This window comes from Taeniopygia guttata, chromosome 1, assembly GCF_048771995.1.
Source record: "Taeniopygia guttata chromosome 1, bTaeGut7.mat, whole genome shotgun sequence".
In the NCBI taxonomy this organism is placed as follows: domain Eukaryota; kingdom Metazoa; phylum Chordata; class Aves; order Passeriformes; family Estrildidae; genus Taeniopygia; species Taeniopygia guttata.
In genome coordinates, this window is record NC_133024.1 from 400,305 (window position 1) to 421,501 (window position 21,197).

The window sequence follows — 21,197 nt, forward strand, 5'->3', positions numbered from 1 at the left end:
ATATATTACAGCAGGTACACAACTTAATTACTGAAATTTGTATTACAGTTACCTAAGGAGTACTAAATGATGACACGTGTTAGAAATTGCAAACCCATTTCACAGTTTGGTGCTCATTATTGAGGTTCTGTGGAGACACAGATTGCTGTACATTCTGAAGGGGAAAATGTGTCATTTCCCTTTTGACTCCTTCCCCATTTCCATCTAAAGCAAGGCCAATGTTTAAAGCTGCAGACTATTATGAAGTATCTAAGCTTGCTTTTTGGAGAACTTAAACTGTGGCAAACTAAGACGTTTTAAAGTGCAACCTTTGCATTTCTCCTTCATTTTCCCAGGTTCCAAAACAGGGCTCTAGTTGTAGGTTCTGGCCTTAGTCAACATGTGACAAAGTCTCTGAATCCCCCTGCTTTCATGGAACCTACAGCATCACTTTAGCTGTTGCTGAGCTGTGGTGAAAATGTTGATGAGTTTACTCCACTTTACTTTTAGCTCTTGAAGATGTAATAATTTTCATGTGTGCAGTATGAAATGGCCCTAGAACATGAACAGGTTTGATCCAGTGGTGTTGGTGTCTTGCCTCTTGCTTTTTAAGAGCTAGTGGTAATTTGGCTAGTTTTTTATGGTCAAAGCATTGCCAAAAGCTGTTAAAAATAGCAATATTTTCAGATGCTTTATTTAAGGGTGCAAAACAAATAGATATGCAGGTCTCTTTTTCATAAAATAAAATTATTAGTATTGTTACTTATCTGACTTTGAATTTACAGGAGCCATGTAGTATTCATATTATAAAATGCTGGCATTATTAGCTCATCATATTGAGACTGGAACTGTACTTTCAGTTGAGACTTATTTCAAAACATTTTTAAATGTCTCTTCTCCTGTTGTGGACTTGTGAGTATTTTCGGTCTGGTTTGATAGGTCTTCAATTAGGAGATATCATTACATAGTGATACCTGAATAGCAGAGTATTGTAAATCAAAACCATAACTTTTTTTATAACAGTAAGAGTGTTGAGATTTGCATGCAAGTCCTGACTTGATATTTTGTTCTCTTTCAGTAAGTATTGTCCAGCTGGATGTGTGATTCCTTTTGCTGATATTTCAGGCACTATTCCTCATGGATACAGAGATGTAAGTAAAAATACCATGTACCTCGTGAAAGTGAGTAACACAGTACTCAGTTTTTGGCACTGGTGCTAAATACAGGTGCTTCAGATGTTGCCATCTCTAAGAAGTGGAGAAGTGTAGTGGAGTCTCAAGTACTTTCATAAGTCCTGTAGAGAAGGGTGGATCAATCAAAAGAGTGGGGTTTTTTCTGGCTCCTGTTTTCTTTTAGTTGGTTTTCTCAGGCTGGGAAATTGAGATTAATAAAGAAAGAACTAGTTTATTTTAATGATGTCCTCTTGTTTTTGACAATGTAATGCCTCTTTCAGCAGTGTCTTAGTGGTTATCTAATTTTTGTTACAATTGAGAGATGAAATACTGTTTATGCTCAGCAGCTATAAAATAATTTGCAAAACAAATTTAATACTGTAACAGTAGTTCTGTAAATTGGTAGTGAGCATCTTTAATAATGTGAGCATTTTTCCTTAAGACACTGTAAAATCCTATACAGTATTTTTCTAATGTAAGCCTTTGCAGGTCAATTAATGAATTGCCATAGAATGGGAGGATGTTCACTTTGTTTATTTTTAAGTGATTATAATTTTGCTAGCAGTCTACTAAAAATTATATTAAATTCCTGGTTTCTATCTAAAAATACTCTTTTAATAAGCCCTTAGATCTAGCACAGAGGTAAGACAATGTAAAAATGTTAGTAACCAAAGATTTTAGTATTAAATACTAAAATACTTAAAATGTCCATGTCTGAGTTGTTTTTTTTTTTTTCCCAAATATTTCTAAATCCCAAGCCTCTTGCTTAAATAATCACACCCATGTAAAAATGTCACCACAGAGTAATTGTGTTACATTTTCTGGTCCCCAGTAAGTCCTCACTAAGTGTTTGCAAGGTAATTTTTGTAGCTAGTAACAAGATGAAATTGATTCTCTGCCTCACAAATTTGTGGCATCTGTAGGAGTTCTGCTTGTTGGGAGTTTTTTTTTGCCAAAATCTGGAATAATTGTTTTCTATGGAGAAAAATGAAACCTTTTCCTAAGGAAATTTAAGGAATTAAATGTCCTGTGACTTTCTTTTTGTATACTTTATCACTGAAAAAAGGGAGAGAATTTCCCAGAAGTCAGGCTATGTGGAAGAAAATGAAATTGTCCAGCACTTTAAACCAAATTTCTGGTTGAGGTTTCTCATGCATCTCTTTCAAATGTACAGGAACTGTTTGCTGCTTTAAAAAATACCCAAAATCTTGATTCTTTTCTGTGAGACTGTAACCTTCAAAGTCCTTGAGGGCTTGGAGCTCTTACTGCTGACATCTGGTGAGCAGGGAGGAGAGAGCTGCATCTCCTACAGAATCCCATGCTCTTACTTTAGTGGGTAGGGGAGCTGTGTTGATCCCAGACCTGCTGGATGTGCAAGCCCGATGGAACTGGTGCAATGAGGGCTGCTCACTGTGGCACCTGTAGCCTGCAAGCCAGAGAAGTGTCACTGTGGCATTTGTTAGCAGGTTCTGTCATCCAAGGAGAAAAGGCAAAAACGTGATACCCTGCAAAATCATTTTTTACTACTGATCTCCACTGACTTACATAATTGACTTGTTTAGGATGAGTTGTATGCATGTATTACTGTGGCTTTACATGGATCAGAGTGCTGGATGGTTAAACCATGTTTAACCACAAGTTATGATAAAAAATACAACCCCTTGGCTAAAAGCTACAACAGCTGCAGTGCCTCACCCCTTAATTGTGAGAAAATAAACAAACATGCTTTAAATGTGCTTTCTATGAAAAGGTTTTCTATATATTTACTTCTTTTGTTGTCTAATACAATTTATTATAGCCTGAGCCTGGCTGTCTGGCTTTTTTTAGACTGATTCACCTTGGTGTTGGTTTGAGGTTATTTAATTACAACAGTTACATTCTTAATACATCTGGGTGAGGACACATTGAAATGTAGGGCCCTCTTCTTGTATTTTGATAAATTCAATAATAAATAAAAATGAACAGTTTCTAAATAACCAAGATAACAGTTAACTAATAATGGTATTTTAATGTAGTAATAACTAAGACAGTGTAGCATTTACAATATATGGTGTGGTGTTTAATTTATTCACTTAGTAGTATGAAATGTTTTCTTTTCCTCCTTTCTTCAAGTCATCATCACTTTGTATGGCTGGTGTTCATGCAGGCGTCGTGTCAAATACTCTGGGTGGTCAAATTAATGTTGTGATCAGCAAGGGCATTCCATACTATGAAGGGTCCCTGGCTAACAATGTCACCTCAAAAGTGTAAGTGTATTTAGTATAATTTCCTTAGGTCTTGGTAGTGTCTCATTGTAGGATTAATTTCAGCTTGTGAAGCTATATGTTCCTTGAACAGGTTCTCTTCTCCAAGTTTCTCACACTTTTGTTGTAGTGTAATTGTTTTACCAAATATCTTTAATCTCTAGACCAGAAATTTTAATTTTCCAAATTCTGCAAGGAGTTTTTATCTTCTTGGCTATAGATTCCTACTGTCTGTGGAAAGACAGTAATTTAATGGCAGCTTTTCAGTTTCAGGAAAAGAGTGTAGCTTGTCACTGTAGCTCAAGTCCCACAAATCAAAGCAATCACAGGAGATAGGTTTGTGTGACTAGGACTAGCTTAATTTGAAAAGAAAGCAGTTCAATGAAGAATTGCATTTTGCTGGGTAGATGTTTGTTTGAAAGTCTCTAACCCAGTATCCCTGGACTGGATTTCATTTGAGAAGGTGTTTGTGTTGCAAGTGCTGCAATTTGCTGGCAGGATGTGTTAATCATTGAGTGCTTATTCAGGCACATGTGCATAGGTTTCAGTGGCATGCAGTCAGACAAGAAAAATAATTGAAGACAGTTTGTTTCAATTTTTCTCACTGGGTGCTGCAAAACATCATCTTTTGTTCTCTGCAGGGGACCCTTGTCTGTAAGTCTCTTCACCTTTAAGACCAGTGGTAAGTGTTACCACATGTATTACATGTTACTACTTTCATGAAAAATTTGTGAATAGAAGTAGGTGTGCAGATATTTGATTTCTTTATTTTGGTTCTTATTTGTGAGACCTTTTTTTACTGCATTCTTCAGTAATGTATATTTTTGATATTACTATCTCAACTTGATGATTAATCATCACTAATTTATAGGTACAGTGATGTTTCAAGTAAGCCTTGCTTATCTGCAGAAAGAGATTCTTTCAGGCTAATTAAATAAATCAGCTGTAGTGGAAGCTAAGCTTTTCATAAGTGGAAGTTAGTTTTTCTGTAAGTCACTTTAAATACCATCTTTGGGTGGATGTTGAAAATAATGCGTGGCCTTTCCTTAGTCTCTTTAACTGTTTTAATAACAAAGTAAAAACCATAAAACTATCACGTCTGTTTTTCATAAAGTTAAAAAATGAAAGGGGGGGAAATCATGCACATACTTCTCAAAAGTAAACAAATGCTTTTCGTAATAGATAAATAAAAGACACAGTGAATGGTGATATAAAGACAAAAATCTGATGGGCAGGAGTGTTTGGTGATGGAAATGTATAAATAAGCAAAAATTAGAAAATGTAATGCACATAGTATTAAATTATTTCTCAGGCATCTGCAAGAGCTGAGAGAAGGAATTACATATCTAGTGTCCTTATGCTTCAAGAATATTAAACACACTGATCCAGGCAGGGTTTGCTGGGCGTTTTTGTCATGCACAATGTGATCTGATAGTGTGTATGAAAGTAATTAAATGGCCTGGAAATTGGAAGAGATAGGACAATATGCTGATCTAGGCTTTGTGGACTTCAGTGACATGTAAGAAATTACTGAATATGCTAGAGATAAGATGCAAATCTAGATTAAAATGTCTATAGTTGGGTTGCCTAGGAGTTAGGTGAGGGGAAAAAAACCTGTAGTATTCTCAAGTGAGGTTTATCAGACTGTGGTGAAGATCCTAGGTATTCCTGCTGTTGCAGTTGGTTTTATGACTTGGTATGAAGTAGAGGAGCAAGTTATTGATGTTAGAGGCATGGTCAGTGCAGAGGAAGATGAGACCACTTATACAGGAAGAACTGCCTGACTTTGAGACTTGGAAGAAATTGCCTGAAGCATCACAGAGCAAAGAGTGGAATGTGGCAGGTATTTAGAGACCAAGGCATTGGTTTGCTTCCAAGTGGCAGCATGTTAGATGGAAAATGACTGATGAGGGAAAGGATTCCCCTAGTGAAGTGATCCTGTGCTGTGGCAGGTGACATACAACTACTAATGCCATCTCACAGAACATGGGCAAGACTTCCTCTGGGATCCAGTCACACGTAAACTTCCTTGAGGGATGAGTGCTCACCTTGGTGCAGAAGGGCTGCAGGAAGAGGGGGAGTTCACAGGAGAAGGGAAGCTAGGCTATGTTCAGCCTGCCTGACTGAAGGCAAAGATTGCTCTCTGCTGATACTTCTGGGGACTGTGCATGTGAGAGGGGAAAACCATTGGTATTACAGAACAAGAAATTTAGCCCTGAATTTAGGAGATGTTTTTCAGCCACCAAAAAAAGGCAACATGGGAAGAAACATTTAATAAGAGTGGTGACCAGAAAAATGTAACCAATTTCAAGGATGTGTTTGAGCTCAAGGCCAGTATTATGACATGACTTCCTACATGCTTTGGTTTTGTTCAAATTAACACTGTGATACTGGGGTTGGTTTAAAAAGCCAAGAAGTTATACAGAAACAAGAAAGGAACTAATGAACCAGTAGCATGTTTCCCATTCCTGCATCAACAAGAGATACTCAGACCATGCAGGTTGGTTCCCCAGTGCTTCTTTTTGAGTGCTCTGTGTGAGTGGTGACTGACAGAATATCCTCATTACTCTTGAAACAGGCACAAATCATGGCATTCTCGTGACTAGTTTGATTCTAGCATCCCTGTTAGAGAGCAAAAGACAGTGTGTTTTGTTGGTATTGTTGTTACGGAAAAAATTTAGATGGCAATTTAATATTTGCATGTAAAGTCTTAAAATTCAAGCAGCATAACTTCAGTTCTCATTCACAATCCTTGCCTTTTCTGTTTTTCAGGTTGCTATGGGACACTGGGGATGGAGTCTGGGGTGATTCCTGATTCCCACATCACATCATCATCTACTCTTGAGTGGCCTAACCAAACAGGACAAGTAAACATTTGGAAACCTGAAAATGCCAGACTAAAAAGGATTGGACCTCCTTGGGCTGCTTTTATCAATGATGAACATCAGTGGTTGCAGGTTGACTTGAATAAAGAAAAGAAAATAACAGGTAAGTGAATCTGATGTGGCTTCTCAGCAGCATTCAAAACTTTTGGTTACTGATATCCTTTTTTCCAGTGCTGGGCCTTAGATAAAGCTCAGGTGGCACTTAATTGTCATTACACTTAATTTACTTCCATGTTCTAGCTAATACACTGAGGAGCCTGGAGCTGAAGAGTTGTAGTTTCGTAGTAGAAGACATCTCTTCCATCAGAATTTGTTGAAGTGTTTCCTGTGGTTTTATTGGATCCTTGATTCATCCTTTTTCCTGCTCATTGTCTCCTTGGAGATGCAGATCAAAATCCAGTCAGCTCAGCCCAGTGGTACCTCTGGTGCAGGTGTACTGACTTGTGTTCTTTGGTTTTCCCTAGTGCCTGTCAAGGCTGCAGCGAATCCAGCAGCAGGGAAAGGAGCATTTCCAATGCAGTGTGAGGAGGCAGCAGACACAGGAGAACAGCTGGCAGCCTGCCCTCCACCTCCTCACTTCCAGTGGGGCTGGGCCCACAGCTGGGGACTGCAGCCCCCCAGCCAGCAGTCTCTGCTGGCCTTACTCCAGCAACAGGCCAGGCTCTGGGTCTGGCCCTGCTCCTTCACACAGGGCTGGTTTTAGCAGCCGTGCTGATGTGCAGACACAGCTGGAGGTGCTGTTTCCCTGGCTGCTCTGGATAGTTTGCTGTCCGTTCTGAGATGAGCAGCCAGCTCATGATCACCAGCTTCCGTGGACTGCAGCCTTGCCCGTTCCAAGTAGGGAAGCACTGAGGTGTTGGCATTTTGGGTTTAATCCTTGTGAGGCCTTGACATTTCGGCTTTAATCTCCAGGGTAGCTGTGCAGCTGTTGTACCTTCAGTGCCAGTGTTAGTGTTTCCTGGTTTAATCCTTCAGAGGTGATTTGCTGTTGCTAATGGACATGTTTGTCATCTGATGTAAATCAAAATTAAATTGGATTTAGATGGAGTGTTTCATAGCGTCCGGGGCTTTGAGGCTATTGTGAAACGTGTTCCGCTGATCAGTTTCTGTTTGTCTCGTTCCAAAATGCCCGAGTTGGTCTCTGTACCCTCAGCTGCACACCCTGCTATCAGCAGCATGCCTTGCTGTCATTAAGCAACTTGGATTTACCAGTGGCCTTTGTTGTTGCCTCCCTGGGGACTCCTTGGATTTTGCATTACTCCTCTAATTCCTGTGCTAACCAGCTTTTCCGAAACAGCTTTGCTGTGTGAGCTGTGCTGCAGCGTCAGCTGTAGGAATCTGCAGTTCTTTCAGTGGTGCTTTTTGGTTGGCAGTACAAGAGCAGGGAAGAGCTGTGTCAGCAGCTGGAGACAGCAGTGAGCTGTGGTCAAATGAAGGGGCTGTTTCCATCAAGGAATGGGGTGGAGGGGAAGGGCTTTACAAGATTATACCATGAAAATTAAAATACAAAGTAAATAAAATAAGTTTACTAAGTTTCAGTCACTGTGGAAGACTCAGACCCTGGCACTTTGGATAAACTTCTTGAAGTCAACTGGACCAGTTAAGACTCTCTGGATTCAAGAACTGATCTGTTAATTTTTACAAAGTGGTACCAGTTTTTTGTCCTAACTGGGTGCCTCAATTTTCACAGGTATTATAACTACTGGATCAACTTTAGCAGAGCACTACTATTATGTCTCAGCCTACAGAATTTTATACAGTGATGATGCACAGAAGTGGACAGTGTACAGAGAACCTGGCATGGGTAAAGATAAGGTAAAAATACCACATGCTTTCTAGGTATATTCTAAGGAGATTTCACAGTTGTAAATACAAGTCATTTTGGTATGGTGAGAAATCATTAAATAACTTTCATTGTCAGTCGTATTTTGAATTGTAAACAGCTGATAAACTGAAGAAAATATGGTAATATGCAAATATGTAAGGATTTGAACAGTTCTAAATTTCAGATGTTATTTTTATTCTTTATTCTTTGTTATTTGTTGATTTATTATTTATTTGGGGAGACAATATTCTATACAAGAAACTTCTGTTGCTGGTGGTACGTTTTCTGGTACTGCATCTCTTCAAGAAAAATTCTATTTATTTTAAAATAAGTTATATGTTTTAAAATTAAGCTTTATTTTCTTATCCTCTTATGGTTACAGAATAAATATTATGGGTTGTATAATTTTTTTCTAATGTTTCTGTCAATCTTAGTTTTTAACTAAATACTGTTAAGTTTCTTATATAAGAGAACCCCCCTAGCAGAAGGAGGGGTATGTTCAGATTGCAAATGTTTTGCCACACAGGAAAGGCCCTAATGTTAGCAGCAAGATAATCTTATTTTCCCCATGTTTATAACTCTGCAATATTTAATAGACAGTAAAAATGAGAAAATTCATGTCTTCCCAGTGGCTCAGATCAGATTTTATTAAAGAAATGACAAGATTCTTAGTAATGTGACTGGAACTATATTTTTCTTCTTTTTCTTAAAATCCTTGGATGTACTCTATCTTGGTTCTATAGGCCTGTGGTATTAAGCACATGTAACTAACTACTAGTCTGGTAGTTTTTTAGAAACAGGTTTTAAGGATGGTCACTTTGGCTGTCCTTGGTCATGTATTTACTCTGGGTTAAGCATGTTTCAAGGGGGTATGTATCATCCTGTTGAAGTAAAAGGCTGAAGTTTGTTGAGAGATTTTTGAACACTGAACATAATTGCAGTAGGAAACTCCTGGAAGAGAGAATGAGAATTTACTGTTGGGTCTGAGCCTACATGTGAACTAAAGTGACTGTTGTTGTGAAGTATTCAAGAAAAAAAGGGGAAAACCAGCATATTTTGCTAGTTTTGAGTGCCCTCTTCTGGCCATAAAATAAGGTCCCAGTTATCAAGCTGCCTAGATTTAGGCTTCAGTGCGGGTTTGACAATTTTCTTTAAAAAACTTTTCAGTTATTGCCTTGAATTTGAGCACATTGTTCCTCTTGCATGCTCATGAAATGAAACAAATTGTTGAGTCTGAAATTACAGGCAATAGATCTTTCTTTGTGCTCTGTGTGTCAATAAGGGACAGGGCATGAAGAATCATATGTACCCAGGAGCTGGCAGCTGTAGTTAAATGACAGAAAAAAATGGTTCTGTTTTTCTACATCAAAATGGCAGATTTTCTCTCTCTCTGCCGTCACTTCACTTGATACAGATTTGCTTTTGGATGCATCTGCTTGCAGGCTTCTCCCTTTTAACATGCCAGACCAGCTGGGAGGTGATAGTCCCTGTTTTTTTGAAACATGTTTGGAATTCCTAACATTTTTCAGGAGACTAGAGGCTTTTCCAAGATTTTCCTGTAGTCTTTTTTGCAAATACCTTTTAGAGATTTGGCAGTACTCAAGAAAAAGTTTTAGCTTATCATGTATTAAAAAATGAGTAAATGCTTGAATTGGGGGAAAAGGACAAATGAGAGTTGTGGTGTTGGAAAAGCTTTGTTTAACAGCACAGAGGAAAATGGAAAGAGTTTGATAATAAAAAGAATATGAGAGTGATTTCTCATTAAAAAGTTAGTGCTGTATTGAGCTCAGAAGCAAATTTTTTTAAATGCAAAATTTACGGTAACAGAAAATACAGAGCTACAGGTAAAGTTAAGTTACTTCTGTAACACGACATCAAAAGCTTGACTGATAAAAGCCTGGAGTAAAAATCTTTACTGTTAATCTTTCTTGAAGGTAATAGTTGGTGTTGATTCTTTTTGCCCTTTCTGTTACATGCTCAGCTTCAGAAACCTGATATGAGCTTCAACTTTCAGAGCTGGGCATCTGTAACATCTGCATGTGTTGTTTGGGCAGCCAGATGTGCCTTCTTTTGGTGCTGGCCTCTGGCAGGCCCAGCATGAGCAAGGATACAGTGCAACAATTCAGGCTGGGTGCATCCCCTCAGGAAGTCACCTCTCTATTTGGCTTCTCACTTGCATCCTTACCAACACAAAAAATTAATTGGTGAGATCTGTAGCTACAAACCTGTCATTAAAAAAAAAAGAAAGTAGTTCGGGAAAAGTGGCTGTAAATTGGAACCCAGTCTGCTGTGGGCACATGAACTTCAACTGCTTGGTGTTATTAATTTATTTCCGAAATAACATCATAGGCTTGCCCCTGCATTTACTGTGTCTTCATTTGTTGCTACTGAATATATTTAAGAACAAGAAGCTTAAATTCAGAGCAGGGATTTGTTTGGAATTGATAGTTTCCTAGAATAATTATTTCAGGCCTCTAGGGATATTCTAGACATTTTGTTCAAAAACTCAGCAGTGCAATACAGAAATCTCTTCTCTTGTGTATCAGGATTGAAACAGCAGTGATTTGTATTGATCAGAGATGTGCTAAGAGCTCTTGACTGCTCCATGTTATGCAGACACATTCAGCTGTTGCACAATGCAGTGCTTGTCTTTAAGAATGTGCTTTGTTGCTTACCAAGCAGTGCGAGTGCAAAGAAAACTCCTTGTAATACTGACTTTTTCAGGCATGTGCCATAATTCTGTTTTGCATTGCATCCACCATGATTTGCAGTGTCTGTATCAGTGCTTCAAAAGAAAGAAGTCATTTACTGTCATGCCAGTGGTGACCTGTGTTGCAGCAGCACCACAGATTTCCACGTGCACGTGCACGTGCAGGGCCAAAGCCCCACTGCTGTGCACTAGCATGGAGAGGCAGCTCACTTCCTACCAAAAGATATGGTGCCAAACCACTCTTCCTGAAGGAGAGGGAAGGTTGGAGTACTGGGCCAAGCTGCTGTATTGTTTTAAGCAGCTTGGGGGTGAAAAACCCATGGTTGGCTGTAAATCTGTCAGTGTGCTTACACTGAATTTCACAGGGACTCCTCTCACTGCTTTTAAACTTGAGACAGACTCGTTGTGTGTTGTCACATTTGTTGTGTGTGCAAGGATGGCAGTGAAGGACCAGCTTGAGCTTATCCCCCACACAAAGTCTGCACCCTTCTCTTGCAGAACCTCATGGCTCAGTGTGAGACTGAGGAGAGCTTTCACATTCTGAACCAAATTCTCCTATTTGTGGCTGAGCACTTATAGGCTGCAGCCACGAGAGGACAGTGTGGTTGGTTACACACTTGAGGGTGCCTCCAGTGCTTTCTAATGAATACCATCCTCAGCCAGGCTGTGCTGAACTGCTGGGCTGTGTGAAGGCACCCCTTAATTCCAGCTTGCACAGTGCCACAGCTCCTTGCTATCCATCTATATTTGAAGAGTAAGTGTAAAATACCAAGAAGGAGTTAGAATGACTCTGTGCCATGAACACGTGAGACGTGTGTAACAGCAGGCTGTACCTGGGGAGCATCAGGAGGATATCCCAATGTACCTTTACTCTGAACTGTGCATACATGTGCACACACATTTCTTTTTTTTATTTAGTTGTAAATGTAATGGGGCCAAGGGAGTGGACAAGTGCAGGCAGCAGCACTGTTCTGGGGTGAATTCAATCCCTTGCTGTTTATTCTTCCTAACTAAAACATCAAAATTGGTAGTACTTACTCTGTTGCTGTTGTATTTGTAGAACATAATGTTTCTCTCTTTTTTTTTCCCTCTTCTAGATATTTCAAGGGAATACTGAATTGTACCAGGAAGTTCGCAATAATTTCATTCCACCTATTATTGCACGTTTTTTTAGGATTAACCCCGTAAAATGGCACCAGAAAATTGCAATGAAAGTAGAATTGCTAGGATGTCAGTTTAGTATAGGTAAGACAACTGAAAACTTTCAGCTGTGCAAGATAAGAAGTGAAACTATTAAGGTTGTAAATGAAATTACTAAGGTTAAAAGTTATATCGTGGGTATATTTTCAGTGAGTCTGAAGTACTTCTTGGCCGCACAATCCTTCTTTAGCTGGTATTTCTGAGGTTATCCAAAACTTATTACACTTACCCTGGAAAATACTGAATTTACAAAATAAGTGTGTCAAAAGATGCCAATCACTTGCTTTCCATATCATTCATTCGCGAGGGGAGAGGGTATGTGTATTTTCATTATTTAACATGAACAAAAGCTTTATAGCAAACTGTTCCAGCTGTCTTCTCCTGAAAAGGAGATATGGAAAACTAGCCCTTCAAAGAACTTACCTTATACATTCTTTTCTTCTGAAGGTCGTGCTCCTAAAATCACCTTTCCAGCACCACCTCGGAACAAGAATGATGAGAAGAATGCTGACTTTGTGGATGAATTCATTCATTCAGTGAAGACTTCTCTGCAGACAGATAAAACAACTTTCACACCTGAAATAAAAAACACTACAGTGACTCCAAGTGTAACCAAAGGTATCCACCATTAAACAGTAGAAATGTTTGGAACTCCTTACAGTGCTTTGGCATATATTAAATATGCTTTCTGCATTGAAATTTTCTCAAAACTTAACAAATTGCAGCAAATTATCAATATTTTATTTCTAATATTTACCAGTTATTATATACATATATGACAAAAGATGTGCAGTTGCATGCTGCATGAAGAATCAAAACCAATCTGCCAAGTAATATATGTAATATAATCGTACATACAATATATATTTTATAGATATATAATAGTTCCATCTTCCAGAACCTGTTCAAATGGTGTTCAACTTTTAATCACTGAACCAACTTTTTCAGAAGGAGAAATTGGAACTTGGATTTCCCTTCTGATTTAACCGGGGGAACTGATTTATTTAATACTTTCTTAGAACAAAACACCTTTGATACATCAAATCTTTTCTGGAGCAGTCTTTTTGACATGAAATTTGAAAAATGTCACCTGGCATAATCATTTTGTTTATCAAAGACAATGGTCAGAAAAGGGAGCAAAATCACTGCAGATATGGGCACTGCTGAAGTGTCCTTTGAATGGCAGGGGACGGGATCACACACAGAACCAGCACAGACTGATTGGGATTAACTGTTAAGGTACTGTGGAATTTACTTCTTAAACGAGGTTTGAACTTACATGGTGGCACTAAGGGATTTTCTGCATAAATAACAGAATACATTGTTGTAACAGGAAAACCATATATTAAAACAAACTGGTTGATTTTGATGAAAACCCCTGCAAAAACCACCAGCTGTGCATGCATGTAGAAGAGCCAAATGTTAATTGAATTTTGTGCTGTGGGAGCATCCAGCAGAGTAGCTTAGCTGGGATCTGGTGTGATAGACACTAAATGTGAAAACTGTGTGCTCTACCCAAGTAATTTTCAAATCAAAAACTGATTTTTGAGAAGCTCTTTCTGTCTGACACCACTTAATTTAATGGCTTTCAGATGTGGCATTGGCAGCAGTTCTGGTTCCAGTGCTGGTGATGGTCTTCACTACTCTGATTCTTATCTTAGTTTGTGCGTGGCATTGGAGAAACCGGTAAATGAATAGATGGATGAAAGTGCTTTACATGAATGTTAGCCTGGTGTGTGGGAATGAAATGCTGCATGTATTGCTGTGGGAACTCTGTGGTCTGCACTTGTGGAAAGAATTGCATTCTTTCTGAGAAAAAATTCACTTGACTTGTGAGGACAAAACAGCATTTTGTAGATGTTTTCATTGGAAGCACTTTGACTGAAAACTGGTTTCTCTGTTAGCGGCAGACTGGTGATGGCATGCCATGTTACTGGTGCTTATACATTAAATTTGAGATCCAGTTACAGCCAAGGTGATAGTTGCTGAGCATTGATTAGTGCATCTTTTGATAAGCAGACTAGTTAAAATAACCCCTCTTCTCTTTTTTTTTTTTCACAGCAAGAAAAAAACTGAGGGTACATATGATTTACCTTACTGGGATCGTGCAGGTAACAAAATGATTTTATGAAACCATTTGCTCAGTGTTTTTTTGTTCAATGTATATTTCAGATTGCAGTTACAGTTTTCATTAGCTTTCATTAGTTTTCATTTAGAAGCTTTTCTAATGCTAACTGAGGGAGGCATAGCAAACTGAATTTCTTTTTTGGACCAACTTAATTGTACTGCTTCTTTCTCCAATTTATTTTTTTCAGAAATAGTAAATGTCGTGTCTCCTATTAGATCTGACCACTTCAGGGTTTTTTGTGAACAAAATAGAAAACCTTTTAATTATATAACATGAGGGGGAAAAATAATTTATAAGGAATGTCTCTATACATTTGATAGCCATTTATTTGGTACTTTTTTGTCCTGGGAAAAAACCTTTCATCTTAGTGTATAAGTTGGCTCAAAAGTTTTGTTTTCATTGCCCTAGTAAGCATGTGGGATTTAGGTATATCTTCCTTCCATCTAACTGTCCTGTGCCTCACAAACTTAAGATCAGACAATTGCACCAGGCAGCTCTTTGCAATGATCCTGAAACCAACCACCTGTGCCCCATGTTCAAAGGGCAGCTGCAGCACTTGGGTTGATACTGCTGTGTGACTGTGCTTCACTTCTCTGGCCTCTGTTGAAAACTTGCACACCAGTGTCTGCTCACTGGTAATCTTAAGTATGTTTTGCCCTTTGGAAAATGAACCTTTCTAATCACTTTCATTTGCTAAATGTCTGTTTCTGATAGCTCACAGCTCTGACATCTTAGGCTGTTACTCAAAAGAGTGATAATTTAATTCTTTTACCTGCTTCAGCAAAATACAAGCTGTGCTGAAAAATATTTTAGTAGCTTAAAACACAGTACATATGCAATCTTGGGTGGTTTATTTTGCTTTTTTTAAATCCATGTGAAGGATGGTGGAAAGGGATGAAGCAGTTTTTCCCAACCAAATCAGCAGAACATGAAGAAACTCCTGTACGCTACAGCAGCAGTGAAATCAGTCACCTAAGAGCAAGAGAAATCCCAACAATGTTGCAAACAGAGTCTGCAGGTACTTTGTGGGCCATGTTTTATATATATGTATGTATATATGTATATGAATGATATCCCAAAAAATGTCAGGAATCTTTTTGGAAAGAATTTGGCTACATTTAGTTATTTCCTGGTTTTGGAGGGTACAGAGGAGAAATGAGTAGTTCTGTGGGTAGGCATATCTCTTAATATGCAGGTTTCTTCGTGTCTGTTCTCTCATTTCATGTGCTATAGATAGACACTTGCCCAAGTTAATGCAGTAACTGAAAGGTTCTTTGTTTTTAAACCTCGTGAAGGGTGAAAGAATTCTTCTGGTTATATTTTCATGCACTGGAAATTATTTCATCATAGTATTTTTATGCACAAATTGGAAATGTGGCATTTGATTCCCCACCCTCACTTATATGGTTAAATCATACTTGGGACCTGGAAGAGGAGGGTTTATGGATAGTGGCACATGCCCTTTCCATGGTGAGCCAGGCGTGGGAGGAGGGTGACTGACTGTGCCTTTGGTTCTGCGCTTACCTGCTGATGGCAGAATTGGGCAGATGTGCAGGAATTACAGCTTCACTGCAGGCAGAATTAGTTTTCTTGTTTGGCTGCTTGTCTGTGTTTACCCAGATAGTCAGGCTTTTTTTACCTCCAGCTTTTGTAACTCGGATTATCTGTTCAGCTAAAACATCTCAGACTACATGCAGGCTTCCCCTCTCAAAGGGCAAACTCTCTACCCCACGGACCACTTTTCATCCAGATCCAGGCAGAATAATTTAATTTAAATCTAATGTAAATAGAAGAAGATTTCAGTCAGCTACATTTTCAGGGAGATTTGCAGCATGGGAAGTTGCAGCCCACCTGGGAAGAAGCATAAACCTGAGAAGTGGGGATGTTTTGGTTTTGGCTGTCTCAATGGCTTTACCTATTGGGTGGAAAGGAATCCTTTTCCAAAGCTTTGGCGGTGCAGTGGTGGACAGAGATGGAACACTGGTTTGATGTAGGATAGTGATCTCTGGGAGACTATTGACAGGTTGTATTTAATGTGATGCCGCTGTAAAACTACCCAGTAAGTGTGTTTGTGTTTTGTTTTGTTGGTGCCTGTAACACAGAATATGCTCAGCCCCTAGTAGGGGGAATTGTGGGCACGCTTCACCAGAGGTCAACCTTCAAACCAGAGGAAGGAAAAGAAGCCAGTTACGCTGACTTGGACCCTTACAACTCCCCCATCCAAGAAGTTTACCACGCCTACGCTGAGCCACTGCCCGTAACCGGACCCGAGTACGCAACTCCCATAATCATGGACATGTCCAGCCATCCCAGCACACCTCTTGGTGCTCCTTCCATTTCCACCTTCAAAGCTGCAGGGAATCAAGCTCCTCCACTGGTTGGAACGTGCAATAAACTGTTATCCAGGACAGACAGTGCATCCTCAGCACAGGCGCTGTACGATATACCAAAGGGGCAGCCGGGGCCGGGCAGTGCTGACCAACTTGTGTACCAGGTGCCACAGAGCGTGGCCCATCCCACTGTGAGTAAGGATGAACAAAGTTAGCTCATGAGTAAGGTAGAATGATGGCTTGTTTCTAAAAGCCAGTTCCTTAAAGCTCACAGCTTCACTTTCTTAATTCCATTGATTTGGTGTTGTTAGTCTTAAATAATACAACGTTGAACCAAAAGGTCTGGGAAAACAGTAATTCTGCTTTTCCTTAAGGTGTGTGACAATTAACAGCTTGTCTCCTGCAAAACCGTGGACTTTTTTTATTGCTACTGTACAATTGTCTGTCAGACATGAGAGAAGAACTCTTCACAATTAGCTCCAGTAATTCATAGATGTGAATGATAAATTGGGAGAAACAGCTTAAGTGCAAAAGCCAGTTATTTCTTCCTAATGGTACTATTTTTGGGGAAAAAAAAAACCCATGTCAATACCCAAAGCTTTTAATTTCTGTGCAAGCACTACAGCTTCTAAAATTCTTCTTTTCATTGTAAAATGTCTGCACAACTTTGGACTTAACAAGCTGCTATCAGGACTGATGGCAAAAATCCCTTTAGTTTCATGGCATAAAATAGTTCTGATTCTGAATTACATTAGTTCAGCTTTTGTTAACAGAATTTGGCAGTTTTCAGCTGTGTGTTCCTCAGAAGGTTCCTGCCTTTTTGGTTAGGTTAGCCTTCCAAAACTAGAAGCTGCTGTTTTATATTATCTCTTTTCTGCCTCTTCTTCTTAAGCCACTCAGTCGTATTCCTTCCTAGGGATCTAGGAGGCACAGACTGACACAAGCAAACTACCTGGCTACTGCTTTTACATTATTCCCTATGCTTGTGAGGGCTACTTGAATATCATCTGCCTCCAGGTCAGACTTCCCTGATGCTCAGTGCAAGAAGCATTCAGGTCTTGGAGGTGACTTGAATTGAGAAAGGTCTTGCCCTGTCCTCCCCCAGAGTGTCCTGGGTTCAGGTTTGAGCTTATACAAAAAAAGGTTTGTACATACTTTTGTGAGTGCTTAAGGAAGCACAGATATTCTAATGGTGCACAGTTTGTGTTAGACATGCATTTAGCACATATGGTACGTTTTAGCACAACTGCCAAATTTAGCCTTAGGGCTTTTTTATGATTGTTCTTATTAGAAGCATGAAAGATTCCAAAACCTTTGCAAAAGAACCAGTGCTATTCCAAAGAGTGTCCATTTCAGACTTATTTATTGGAATTGCCATCCTTTGAATGTTCCAGTGTTCTGTACTATGAAAACATTGCAGCCAGTCATTTACTGGGGTAATGTAAACTCATTTTAGCTAGGTAATCACAAAATGAAAACAGTCTGAAAGGCATATTTGCCATTTTTTATCTTGTTAGAAAAAAAAAGCACAGCTTTCTTACCTAAGTAGAAGAAAACCCCTCTATAAAAATGCTGTATTTTTATTCTAACAGCACTATTGGAAGGATGCTGAATCAATTTGTACATGTGGATCCCCTCCCTACACAGTAGCCCATTTTATGGACTTCAGGGGTTACTGTTTGTTTGTGATGCAATTCAAAGCCTTGTTTACTGCCCAGGTCCTTAAATGCTGTGGACAACATCTGAATGGAGCTGCAGTGGGCTCCATTCAGGGGGCTGCCACCATGCCTTAGCACCAGTACATCATCCTCACTTAGCCCTGAAAATCTCTTTGCACAGGGGCTGTATATAAACTCCGCAGTCAAAAATCACTTGTGGCCTGTTCAGCATCTAAAATATGGTTATACATAGAATCACAGAATGGCTGGAGTTGGAAAGGACCTTAAAGATCATCTCCTTCCAATCCCCTGCCATGGGCAGGGACACCTTCCACTAGATCAGAGCTCCATTGAACCTGGCCTTGAATACTTCCAGGGATGAGGTATCCGTAATTTCTTTGAGCAACCTGTTCCAGTGTCTCACCATCCTCACAGTAAAGAATTTCTTCCTTTTAGCTAACCTAAACTTCCCCTCTTTCAAGTCTCCACTCATTTCCCCTTGTCCTGTCACTGCAGTTCCTGACAAGGAATCCCTCTCCAGCTTCCCTATGGGTCCCTTCAGATACTGGAAGGCTGTAATGAGGTTTCCACACAACCTCCTCTTCTCCAGGCTAAACAGCCCCAGCCATCCCAGCCTGTCTCCACAGCCTCGTGGCCTCCTCTGGACTTGCTCCAGGAGTTCCATGTCCTTCTTATATTGGGGGCACCAGAGCTGGATGCAGCACTGCAGGTAGGGTCTCACTTGAACAGAGGAGAATCCCTTACCCTTCTGCCCATGCTTCTTTTGATGCAGCCCAGGATCCCATTGGCTTTCTGGGCTGTGAGAGCAAACTGCTGGCTCATGTTGAGTTTTTCATCAACCATCACCCCCCAGTCCTTCTCTGCAGGGCTCCTCTCAGTCATTTCTCTGCCCAACCTGTCTGTGAGCCTGGGATTGCCCTGACCCAGGTGTAGGACAATGCCTTGTTCAGCTCCAGGAGGTGCCAGCCCTCAGGCCTGTCCAGGTCCTTCTGAATGGCATCCCTTCCCTCCAGCATGCTGATGGCACCTCACAGCTTGGTGCTGTGGGCAAACTCACTGAGGATGTGCTCATTCCCACTGTCCCTAGCACCAAGAAAGATGCTGAACATTCTCTGTGCTACCTTAAAGCCCAGTTCTATAATTTCTGATCATTCACTCTCATTCACTGAGAATGACATTTTTAAATTATTTGTTTTAGAGCTTGGTGTCTTAAGCCTAAATGTGAATGTAAGGATGGTAAATGAGACCCATTTGTGAACAGCAAATTCCTGCCTATGATTGTACTTTTAGATTACTGCAACTTTTTCTGACTGACAAAACTAGTCTGCAATCGTCGTAGTTTGGCTTAAACAGATAAGTGACTATTCCTAGCTATCAGCAGTAGCTGTGACTGAAAATATATGTATCTGATCTGATTTTATTTCAAGGGGTGGGAAGTTGTTAGTTTCCAGTAAGATGTGACAATACAGCTATAGCCAACTTAAGAATACTCTCTGTTCTCAACCTGTACCAGTTTAGGCTTAAAAAAATTAATCTACCATAAAAATAAACGGATGTCAGTATAAATAACACACCTGGATTTAATTGTTACTGCAGACCAGGAATGGTAGAACTGTGGATACTGAAGGCTAAGGTGGTGTAAGAATTAAGCTATTTCCCACTGTAATACCTGCTGTATTTCTCCACAGTGGGTTATTTTTTAGCAAACATAGTGCAACTTCATTATCATAACATAAAGCATGTTAAAGAAATGGAAGTTTTTAAAATTTAAGCCCCTTTTTGGAAGAAATTTGGTCCCAGGCTTTGCTCTTGCTTCAGACATTGGACATGCTTTCTGCTAGGGCTAAGATACATTTGAACATGTAACGTTTGGGTTTAAATTGCATGACACTAAGATTAGAATTTCCCTGTACAATAAAGCAAAGGTACATTTCATGGGTCTCTCTTGTATGTGAAGACGTGTATAAAATGTATTTCAATCTTGTTTGGCTTGAGTATTCTCCCAGAATGTATGTTCTTACCTCAGCATGTATTGTAGTTGCTCAGTATTTGTATATGTTGCTAGGACTTAGACTGTATAGATAGTGAGGGGGTTTTATATGTTAAAAAGTATTTTAAATAAATTGTACATACCTATTACTCAGTATGTTTGCAGTTAACACATACCTTGTATCTAATTCATCTGCAGTCTGGCAATGCCCAGTCTCCAAGAGGTTCCTGGCAGCAGGTCCTGTCCCCAGTCAGCACAATCCCTCTGCACTGCTGGAGGGGCTGCTGGGGCAGTCTTCAACCAGACATGGTTATTGCCAGTTACTGAGTAAAGCTGATGCTGCTTGTGCTTCTTCCTCTTCTCCATATGAATTCCAGCACTGCAGTGCCTCATACAAAGAACTCAGGCATAATTAATTACTATTTTATGAGTCAATGTAGTGGGAGTTCAACAAGGTCTCGTTGCAAGCTGGAAGAAACTCCTGTTGCTCTACCAGGCACTTCAAATGTCTCTTTAAACATCAAAGAAATGCACACAATTAAAACAGGTGGGGAAATGAGCACTAAAGAATTCTACTGCACATGGTGTCAGTCCAGTGTCAGTCATCTTTATGAGTTGTCTGTTCCTTAGGTAAGAATTAAAACAATTGTTAATAATGTAATCAAATGCAGTGTGGCTCAACTTGGGGAGATGCAGAACTATCACTTTTTTGAAACCACATGATCAGTAACCAAATTCTGATCTAAAAAGGGATATAAATTTTAAACTATTTGAAACTAAATTTGACTATAAATTTTGTCAGAAACTTCTGCATAGTCAGTAGTTCATACCAAGGCTGTCTCTGGTACCTTGGGAAAAGAAACAATTTTTCTGCACATGTAATGACAGTATTGCACATGAACTGGATGAAGGACTCCTACTTATATTAATGTTTAAATATCAGAAGATTAGACCTGGGACGTGGCACAATGAGGAGCAGTTACTGATGGCTTTTACCATCTTTCTGTTAGGTTAGGCTGGGCCTAACCTTCAGCTCAGCCTCTCACTTCTGTTCCA

The 21,197-nt window shown here is 39.6% G+C and overlaps 2 protein-coding genes across 6 annotated transcripts in view; one reads left to right on the top strand and one right to left on the bottom strand.

The window, feature by feature from the left end:
* DCBLD2 (discoidin, CUB and LCCL domain containing 2) overlaps positions 1 to 20,290 on the top strand; it is a 37,281-nt gene extending 16,991 nt beyond the window's left edge. Inside the window, exons 5-15 of the mRNA XM_030285694.4 lie at positions 1,058 to 1,130; positions 3,264 to 3,397; positions 4,036 to 4,076; positions 6,167 to 6,382; positions 7,970 to 8,094; positions 11,912 to 12,059; positions 12,462 to 12,632; positions 13,607 to 13,700; positions 14,076 to 14,125; positions 15,023 to 15,160; positions 16,245 to 20,290. Coding sequence (XP_030141554.3) covers positions 1,058 to 1,130; positions 3,264 to 3,397; positions 4,036 to 4,076; positions 6,167 to 6,382; positions 7,970 to 8,094; positions 11,912 to 12,059; positions 12,462 to 12,632; positions 13,607 to 13,700; positions 14,076 to 14,125; positions 15,023 to 15,160; positions 16,245 to 16,687 — 1,633 coding nt within the window. The 3' untranslated portion in view covers positions 16,688 to 20,290. The remainder of the gene's footprint in view (positions 1 to 1,057; positions 1,131 to 3,263; positions 3,398 to 4,035; positions 4,077 to 6,166; positions 6,383 to 7,969; positions 8,095 to 11,911; positions 12,060 to 12,461; positions 12,633 to 13,606; positions 13,701 to 14,075; positions 14,126 to 15,022; positions 15,161 to 16,244) is intronic.
* The window catches only part of LOC100221041 (cell cycle control protein 50C-like), a 45,996-nt gene that overhangs the window by 13,728 nt on the left and 11,071 nt on the right, over positions 1 to 21,197 (bottom strand). For 2 of the 5 annotated variants that reach the window (XM_072931483.1, XM_072931566.1), the window contains exon 8: positions 12,438 to 12,590. In XM_072931483.1, coding sequence (XP_072787584.1) covers positions 12,548 to 12,590 — 43 coding nt within the window. In that variant the 3' untranslated portion in view covers positions 12,438 to 12,547. Of the gene's footprint in view, positions 1 to 644; positions 9,056 to 12,437; positions 12,591 to 16,460; positions 16,662 to 20,317; positions 20,653 to 21,197 lie in introns of those variants that run through there. The other 3 variants (XM_072931591.1, XM_072931615.1, XM_072931534.1) reach the window with 3 other exon arrangements.